This window comes from Phyllobates terribilis, unplaced genomic scaffold (assembly GCF_046119375.1).
Source record: "Phyllobates terribilis strain yellow unplaced genomic scaffold, ASM4611937v1 Scaffold_3__8_contigs__length_932513732, whole genome shotgun sequence".
Classification (NCBI taxonomy): Eukaryota; Metazoa; Chordata; class Amphibia; order Anura; family Dendrobatidae; genus Phyllobates; species Phyllobates terribilis.
Genome location: NW_027362763.1, coordinates 61109631 through 61120312, shown reverse-complemented (window position 1 = coordinate 61120312; position 10682 = coordinate 61109631). Strand labels below are relative to the sequence as shown.

At 38.8% G+C, this 10682-nt stretch overlaps 1 protein-coding gene across 4 annotated transcripts in view; it reads right to left on the bottom strand.

Annotated features, from left to right (window-relative positions):
* Positions 1-2054: 2054 nt before the first annotated feature.
* Positions 2055-10682, bottom strand: part of PLA2G7 (phospholipase A2 group VII) — an 89971-nt gene continuing 81343 nt past the window's right edge. For all 4 annotated transcript variants that reach the window (XM_073673918.1, XM_073673917.1, XM_073673916.1 and 1 more), the window contains 4 exons: positions 9750-9841; positions 5474-5644; positions 3321-3469; positions 2055-2907 (listed from right to left, as the gene is read on the bottom strand). In XM_073673918.1, the coding sequence (XP_073530019.1) occupies positions 2795-2907; positions 3321-3469; positions 5474-5644; positions 9750-9841 (525 nt within the window). In that variant the 3' untranslated portion in view covers positions 2055-2794. The remainder of the gene's footprint in view (positions 2908-3320; positions 3470-5473; positions 5645-9749; positions 9842-10682) is intronic.

Genomic DNA, 10682 nt, shown 5'->3' with positions numbered 1-10682 from the left:
GTGGTATAGTATATAGAGGATCTGTCAGCTCTCCTGTGTGGTGTAGTATGTAGAGAATCTGTCGGCTCTCCAGTGTGGTGTAGTATATAGAGGATCTGTCAGCTCTCCTGTGTGGTGTAGTATATAGAGGATCTGTCGGCTCTCCAGTGTGGTGTAGTATATAGAGGATCTGTCAGCTCTCCTGTGTGGTGTAGTATATAGAGGATCTGTCAGCTCTCCTGTGTGGTGTAGTATATAGAGGATCTGTCCTGTGTGGTGTAGTATATAGAGGATCTGTCAGCTCTCCTGTGTGGTGTAGTATATAGAGGATCTGTCAGCTCTCCTGTGTGGTGTAGTATATAGAGGATCTGTCAGCTCTCCTGTGTGGTGTAGTATGTAGAGGATCTGTCCTGTGTGGTGTAGTATATAGAGGATCTGTCAGCTCTCCTGTGTGGTGTAGTATATAGAGGATCTGTCAGCTCTCCTGTGTGGTGTAGTATATAGAGGATCTGTCCTGTGTGGTGTAGTATATAGAGGATCTGTCAGCTCTCCTGTGTGGTGTAGTATGTAGAGGATCTGTCAGCTCTCCTGTGTGGTGTAGTATATAGAGGATCTGTCAGCTCTCCTGTGTGGTGTAGTATATAGAGGATCTGTCCTGTGTGGTGTAGTATATAGAGGATCTGTCGGCTCTCCTGTGTGGTGTAATATATAGATGCAGCAGATTGTCATTGGGTCAATCTGATTGTCATTAATGATTTTCTTTAAGACAATGGTCAGGTTAAAGTGGTTATTAGCTGACTTTTTTTTTTTAATATACTTCCTGCTTGGTTGGAATGAGCATGTGACCACTGCGGCCAATCACTGGAGGTAGCGGTGACACATTGTTCACCACTGGGATTAGCGACTGTCTAAAAACCTTCAGATCTGTCTGGTCAGACCATGTACCACTTAGACCGGATCTGTACTTTGTGCTCAGTCCAAACTGACATGTGACTGCTGCAGCTAATCAATGACACTTTGCTGTGGTCACATGCCCAATCAGAACAGGAAGTACAGAGACTGTTGGGGGACCCAGCCAGCACTGGAACAGGAGTGGTGGGGTGGGGGGATTAGTAAGGTATTAATTATTTAATTATTTTAGGCCAAATTTATGAAGTAGTATAATTTTTTGGAACAGTCCCATCTGAAAATAACGCATGGCTGATTTCTTGTGCTTGTTTGCATCGCGGTCGGGTGCAGGAGCTGCGCATTATTTTGTGCATTAGTTCTGCAATGGGTCTTATGCAAAATCGCTCGTGTGCACTGACATATAGGATAGTATTTGTCGATATGTTGTCTGTTGTGCACGCGGATAGCATACTAATTGAAAAAACTTTTTTTAGCGTTGATCTGGGACTTTTTTTCCTCCTAGGGCTCTAAGCACTTAGCAGCAGGTAGTTGCTAACTACTTTCCCATTCTCTACCTGCTCTGGCGACGATTCTCCTGCTTCCTGTGACTGTGCGTCGACAGAGCAGCTCCTTCTCTTCCTTTCTGTTCACGTGACGTCACACTGATTAAAACAGCCCGTTTCCCACAGTTTGACATTCGGCTCCTTGCTACCCATCATCATGAATCCGGCAGTGAAGCCTCCGTCGACAGAGAAGACGTGAAGGAGGTGCTTTGTTCATGTGAGGTCATAGTACGCAGGATAATTACCACCTGAGTCAGGAGAGATTGTCGCAGTGCAGAACTGGTAGGTGGTAGTTAGCTCCATAAGGGGAAAAAAAAAGAAAAAGACCTGGATCAAACCTTTAGGTTGTGTTTTGCAGGTGTAGCTCCACTTCTGCATTTATTATAACACTGATGGCGCGAGACATGGGGCGGTCCGTTAACTAGGGGGGGGTATCAATGGGCACTGAAGTCTCGCCTGCGGCATCCAGCGCATCCTTACGAGCCGGTATCCCCTACAGCGGCACGCTGTCATAGATCCATCCCTGTCTAGACTGGAACCATAACTTGCACATTTTAGGACAGTATCAGAAATTGCATTGAAAAATTAGTAAGAAAAAGTAGAAAAAAAAAAATCACAGAAATCTGTTTTCAGCCACGAGTTGCTGGCAGAGCTGCCATGACTGCAGTAGTGTTTTATATTAATTTTTCATCATTTACACTCTTAATAACAGGCACCTGGAACATGTATACATTATGTAGAGCACCATTTGTCCACTGTGGTCCTGCCAGTCTTAGAGTCTGTCACCATTATGCTTATTCATAGTCGTCAGATCTTCAGTTCCCCCTTTATTAAGGCTCATTTCCCCAATATCTGGCAAGCAGTTACCGGATTATAGTTTATAATCAATCTGTTCTTGCTGTAATGGAGATCATCCCTCAATGCACGGCCGAGCGTCTGTCCAAATGCAACAATCAACCTGACAAAGCAGAGCTGCAGTGTAAAGAACAGGGGAGGCATAGGGCAGCGCCTTCAAACTTTGCTGAGGCAGAAAGTGGATTTCAGCAATAACCATGTTAGTAACTCACTTCTGGTTCAAGTGTATACAGGTTCCTAGGATCATAAAAAGTGCAGTTTGTAGGAGATTACAAGGATCACACACTTCTACACCTATCCAATTGTAAATGTTCAGACCCCACAGTCCGTAACCATCCAGGAGGAACAAACGTTGCGAAGAAATGGATCCAGAATGTTTTTCCGGTCCGTAATCTCTTGTAAAATGAATAACGTAGTCTAATCTCGTGTTATCCAGGTATGAGGTGCAGGCTCGACCCCTCTGATGGCAGATATGTTACAACACTGGAGATCGGGCACTGCCGAGAGGGTCACTTGGAGGACTTGGCTTGTGCCGGAGGTAGATCGATGTTGGTGCCAGGAATGACAAGTTCTCCTACTCCATCGATGAGTGGATCCCACTGATTAAAATCTTTCTGGAGCCCTAAGTGGAAAAATAAAACTTGACCTTAGAAAGTGATGCTCTTATTTCCAAATCAAGATGTGAACGGCGAAGACGTTGCACCTCCACATATCTGCTAGGACACATGCACGATCAGCTAATCCTAATAGTTAGGACACGTCTATGCTATATAGTAGTCGATGTTCATCAACCGTCCTTCACCATCATCTCGATGTGTTAGTGAGTGGAGCCTCACAACCCTTTTATTAGCCTGGAAAATTTGCCCCTTAGGCCAAAGGCCTCCATACGCATCAGAGGAGTCATCGACCATCTGATATGTATGGGGTTCCTCACCTCAGTAGAACTTTAGGTTAGGAGACCCATGGCCAGTTTGTACTCAGACAGTGGAACTGGCCTTATTGTCCCCACTACACCATGCATGTTCGGGTACTCACCTAGATGCCGCTGTAAAAATGCTAATGTGACATTATTAATGATGTCCATCCCCACGTAGGGATCAATTTCTCCCTTCAACTTGAATATTTTCCCTATCAGGTAACCGGTCAGAAAGGTGAAGTCTGGAAAACTCTGATGGACGCTGCCCCTATACAGACAAGCAGTTACAACAAATAAATAAGAACGCCATTAACAAAACCTATTATGTAAGCTTTATAGGGGTTGTCTGGTTAAAAACAAGTTATCACCTATCGCCCACTTACTGATCCGTAGAGGTCCGACTGCTGAGACCCGCACCGATCGGCAGAAAGGGGAATTTTTATCCCTGATGGGGTACTTTTATCCCTTTTGCACCCAATCGTAGCTTCATTCATTCTCTGTAAGGCTGTCAAAAAGCCTATTGCAACACTCCACAGCTCTATTCTAACGGGGAAAAAGTTCTGCCAACCGCTGTAGGTCCCAGCATTCAGATCCCCACCAATCAATTAGATTATGTATGTAGGTTATATGAAGTTCACCTCTAAAATAATTGCCCAAATATCATTTATAATGGCGAGTCTGCAAATTTTGCAAGTTTTACCACCTACAAAGAATGGAGAGGTCTGTAATTTTTATTGTATGTACACTTCACCTGTGAGAGACTGAATCTAAAAATAAAAACCATAAAAATCACATTGCATGATTTTTACATATTTCATGCAATAAAATTCAAATTAATTATTTGATACGATAGAGAACAGAACTTAATATTTGGTACAGAAACCTTTGTTTGCAATTACAGAGGTCAGACGTTTCCTGTAGTTCTTGACCAGGTTTGCACGCACTGCAGCAGGGATTTTGGCCCCCTCCTCCATATAGATCTTCTCCAGATCTTTCAGGTTTCGGAGCTGTTGCTGGGCAACATTGAGTTTAAGCTCCCTCCAAAGATTTTCTATTGGGTTCAGGTCTGGAGACTGGCTAGCCTCTCCAGGACCTTGAAATGCTTCTTACGGAGCCACTCCTTAGTTGCCCTGGCTGTGTGTTTCGGGTCATTGTCATCTAGGAAGACCAAGCCACAACCCATCTTCAATGCTCTTACTGAGGGAAGGAGGTTGTTGGCCAAAATCTCACGATACATAACCCCATCCATCCTCCCTTTAATACAGTGCAGTCATCCTGTCCCCTTTGCAGAAAAGCACCCTCAAAGTATGATGTTTCCCCCACCATGCTTCACGGTTGGGACGGTGTTCTTGGGGTTGTACTCATCCTTCTTCTTCCTCCAAACACGGTGAGTGGAGTGGATACCAAAAAGTTCTATTTTGGTCTCATCTGACCACATGACCTTCTCCTGTGCCTCCTCTAGATCATCCAGATGGTCATTCGCGAACTTCAAACAGGCCTGAAGTGAGCAGGGGGACACGGATTTTAAGCCATGATGGCGTAGTTTGCTACTAACAGTAATGTTTGAGACTGTGGTTCCAGCTCTCTTCAGGTCATTGACTAGGTCCTCCGATGTAGTTCTGGGCTGATTACTGACCTTTCAAAGAATCATCCTTACCCCACAAGGAGAGATCTTGCATGGAGCCCCAGACTGAGTAAGATTGACAACCATCTTGTGTTTCTTCCATTTTCTAATAATTGTGCCAACAGTTGTTGCCTTCTCACCAAGCTGCTTGCCTATTGTCCTGTAGCCCATCCTAGCCTTGGCAGGTCTACAATTTTGTCCCTGGTGTCCTTAGACAACACTTTGATCTTGGCCATGGTGGAGAGGTTAGAGTGTGATTGATTGTGTGTGGACAGGTGTCTTTTATACAGGTAACGAGTTCAAACAGGTGCAATTAATATAGGTAATGAGTGCAGAGTAGGAGAGATTCTTAAAGAAAAAACTAACATGTCTGTGAGAGACAGAATTCTTACCGGTTGGCTGATGATCAAATACTTACTTCATGCAATAAAAATGTAGTTTAAAAATCATACAATGTGATTTTCTGGTTTTTATTTTTAAATTCTGTCTGTCACAGTTGAAGTGTACCGAAGATAAAAATTACAGCCCTCTCCATTCTTGCAAAATCGGTAGTGTATTAAATATTTATTTTCCCCACTGTATATTACTAGTATACTCAACGCACACACATTGCAGACGGATACAAGACTAGTACTAGTATATACTTACTTGATTGTGATCATCTTTCTCTCTACACTGGTGGAATCCATCTTCTTCATGAGTAGAATATTATCCACCCACTGGAACTTCTCAGAGTTGACAAATAAAACAGGTTGATGGATAGTGGAAAATGTCTCATCTCTCAAAGGGAACATCCAGGAATCCAGTGCCACCGCACACCTATCACCAACACAAGAATATAACTACTATAATACTGCCCCTATGTACAAGAATATAACTACTATAATACTGCCCCTATGTACAAGAATATAACTACTATAATACTGCCCCCTATGTACAAGAATATAACTACTATAATACTGCCCCCTATGTACAAGAATATAACTACTATAATACTGCCCCTATGTACAAGAATATAACTACTATAATACTGCCCCCTATGTACAAGAATATAACTACTATAATACTGCCCCCTATGTACAAGAATATAACTATTATAATATTGTCCCCTATGTACAAGAATATAACTACTATAATACTGCTCCCTATGTACAAGAATATAACTATTATAATATTGTCCCCTATGTACAAGAATATAACTACTATAATACTGCTCCCTATGTACAAGAATATAACTACTATAATACTGCCCCCTATGTACAAGAATATAACTACTATAATGCTGCATCTATGTATAAGAATATAACTACTATAATACTGCACCGTATGTACAAGAATATAACTACTATAATACTGCACCGTATGTACAAGAATATAACTACTATAATACTTCCCCCTATGTACAAGAATATAACTACTATAATACTGCTCCTATATACAAGAATATAACTACAATAATACTGCCCCCTATGTACAAGAATATAACTACTATAATACTGCACCGTATGTACAAGAATATAACTACTATAATACTGCACCGTATGTACAAGAATATAACTACTATAATACTGCCCCCTATGTACAAGAATATAACTACTATAATACTGCCCCCTATGTACAAGAATATAACTACTATAATACTGCCCCTATGTACAAGAATATAACTACTATAATGCTGCATCTATGTATAAGAATATAACTACTATAATACTGCTCCTATGTACAAGAATATAACTACTATAATACTGCCTCCTATGTACAAGAATATAACTACTATAATACTGCCCCCTATGTACGAGAATATAACTACTATAATACAGCTCCTATGTACAAGAACATAACTACTATAATACTGCACCGTATGTACAAGAATATAACTACTATAATACTGCTCCTATGTACAAGAATATAACTACTATAATACTGCCTCTATGTACAAGAATATAACTACTATAATACTGCCCCCTATATACAAGAATATAACTACTATAATACTGCCTCTATGTACAAGAATATAACTACTATAATACTGCCCCCTATCTACAAGAATATAACTACTATAATACTGCTCCCTATGTACAAGAATATAACTACTATAATACTGCTCCTATGTACAAGAATATAACTACTATAATACTGCTCCTATGTACAAGAATATAACTACTATAATACTGCCTCTATGTACAAGAATATAACTACTATAATACTGCTCCTATATACAAGAATATAACTACTATAATACTGCCTCTATGTACAAGAATATAACTACTATAATACTGCCCCCTATGTACAAGAATATAACTACTAGAATACTACTCCTATGTACAAGAATATAACTACTATAATACTGCCCCCTATCTACAAGAATATAACTACTATAATACTGCACCGTATGTACAAGAATATAACTACTATAATACTGCCTCTATGTACAAGAATATAACTGCTATAATACTGCTCCTATACACAAGAATATAACTACTATAATACTGCTCCTATGTACAAGAGTATAACTACTATAATACTGCTCCTATGTACAAGAGTATAACTACTATAATACTGCTCCTATGTACAAGAATATAACTACTATAATACTGCCCCTATGTACAAGAATATAACTACTATAATACTGCCCCTATGTACAAGAATATAACTACTATAATACTGCTCCTATGTACAAGAGTATAACTACTATAATACTGCCTCTATGTACAAGAATATAACTACTATAATACTGCCCCCTATGTACAAGAACATAACTACTATAATACTGTTCCTATGTTCAAGAATATAACTACTATAATACTGCCCCTATGTACAAGAATATAACTACTATAATACTGCCCCCTATGTATAAGAATATAACTACTATAATACTGCTCCTATGTTCAAGAATATAACTACTATAATACTGCCCCTATGTACAAGAATATAACTACTATAATACTGCCCCCTATGTATAAGAATATAACTACTATAATACTGCTCCCATGTACAAGAATATAACTACTATAATACTGCCCCTATGTACAAGAATATAACTACTATAATACTGCCTCCTATATACAAGAATATGACTACTATAATACTGCCCCCTATGTACAAGAATATAACTACTATAATACTGCCCCCTATGTACATGAATATAACTACTATAATACTGCCCCTATATACAAGAATATAACTACTATAATACTGCCCCTATGTACAAGAATATAACTACTATAATACTGCTCCTATGTACAAGAATATAACTACTATAATACTGCCCCCTATGTACAAGAATATAACTACTATAATACTGCTCCTATGTACAAGAATATAACTATTATAATACTGCCCCCTATGTACAAGAATATAACTACTATAATACTGCACCGTATGTACAAGAATATCACTACTATAATACTGCCCCCTATGTACAAGAATATAACTACTATAATACTGCCTCTATGTACAAGAATATAACTACTATAATACTGCCCCCTATGTACAAGAATATAACTACTATAATACTGCACCGTATGTACAAGAATATAACTACTATAATACTGCTCCTATGTACAAGAATATAACTACTATAATACTGCCCCTATGTACAAGAATATAACTACTATAATGCTGCCCCCTATGTACAAAAATATAACTACTATAATACTGCACCGTATGTACAAGAATATAACTACTATAATACTGCTCCTATGTACAAGAATATAACTACTATAATACTGCTCCTATGTACAAGAATATAACTACTATAATACTGCCCCCTATGTACAAGAATATAACTACTATAATACTGCCCCCTATGTACATGAATATAACTACTATAATACTGCCCCCTATGTACATGAATATAACTACTATAATACTGCCCCTATATACAAGAATATAACTACTATAATACTGCCCCTATGTACAAGAATATAACTACTATAATACTGCTCCTATGTACAAGAATATAACTACTATAATACTGCCCCCTATGTACAAGAATATAACTACTATAATACTGCTCCTATGTACAAGAATATAACTATTATAATACTGCCCCCTATGTACAAGAATATAACTACTATAATACTGCACCGTATGTACAAGAATATCACTACTATAATACTGCCCCCTATGTACAAGAATATAACTACTATAATAATGCCTCTATGTACAAGAATATAACTACTATAATACTGCCCCCTATGTACAAGAATATAACTACTATAATACTGCACCGTATGTACAAGAATATAACTACTATAATACTGCTCCTATGTACAAGAATATAACTACTATAATACTGCCCCTATGTACAAGAATATAACTACTATAATACTGCCCCCTATGTACAAGAATATAACTACTATAATACTGCTCCTATGTACAAGAATATAACTATTATAATACTGCCCCCTATGTACAAGAATATAACTACTATAATACTGCACCGTATGTACAAGAATATCACTACTATAATACTGCCCCCTATGTACAAGAATATAACTACTATAATAATGCCTCTATGTACAAGAATATAACTACTATAATACTGCCCCCTATGTACAAGAATATAACTACTATAATACTGCCCCTATGTACAAGAATATAACTACTATAATACTGCTCCTATGTACAAGAATATAACTACTATAATACTGCCCCTATGTACAAGAATATAACTACTATAATACTGCCCCCTATGTACAAGAATATAACTACTATAATACTGCACCGTATGTACAAGAATATAACTACTATAATACTGCTCCTATGTACAAGAATATAACTACTATAATACTGCTCCTATGTACAAGAATATAACTACTATAATACTGCCCTCTATGTAGACTAATATAACTAGTGTGTATGTGGGAAATAATTAATTTTGCTAGCATAGATTATTCCTCATCTTTATATAGATTCTCACCTAAATCGTGAATCTCTTCCCAGAGCTTTAATTGCAGTCGCTGCCCCAAATGAATGTCCGGCGACTGCTACTTTTTGAACATCAATAGAATCCTGTAAGAAGTAGAAGGTTAAAAGAACAGAAAATAAACACAAACAAGAAAAGCTGTAAGAGAAATGTGTCACTACCCCTCACCAGATCACATACTCCAGACAAAGTGCATAAATACAGGATGCACTTGGAGACCTCATACACATTCATATAATAACCTGAACCTGTGTTTTCCGTGTGACCAGGCTGATATCTAATGTGTTTTATGGGGGGCTTCCACACTCTCCCTCGACAGATGAGTGAGTGTGAATGTGTGAGTTCACCTTATGAATGGTTGCCACATTCAAGAGACTCCATTGCAACCACGAGGGGGCATAGGATCAGATGTCTTCCTATTGGGTCCTCTAGTAACTGTTTAGGGCCGCTTGGCTTTAGCCAGTGTTTTATTGGCACGTACATTAACATTACCACATGTATATATTACAGATTGTGATTGTTGCAAATTGTGATGTAGCCACAGATGATTCAATGTAAGATACAGCGCCGCTAAGGCTCCCACCGACCCTAAACAGTTACTAGTCTAGCAATTGTTTAGGGCGGACCGGCTGCAGCGTGTTTTATCGACTCTGTACCTTTAAATTACTGGCTGCAACAGAACTTGTAGTACCTGTCCACATAACACCACCTGTGCGCATTTGCTGGAGACACTTCTTGCTACCCATGTAAAGGAGATGATTGATGTACTGCTGGATTTAGCTACATAATGGGGCTGTATCTAGAGGGACTGTGGAGCGATATACTACAGGATGAGGTTGCTTGATGGGGCTGTATCTAGAGGGACTGTGGAGGGATATACTACAGGATGGGGCTGCATCTAGAGCGGCTGAGGAACAATATACTACA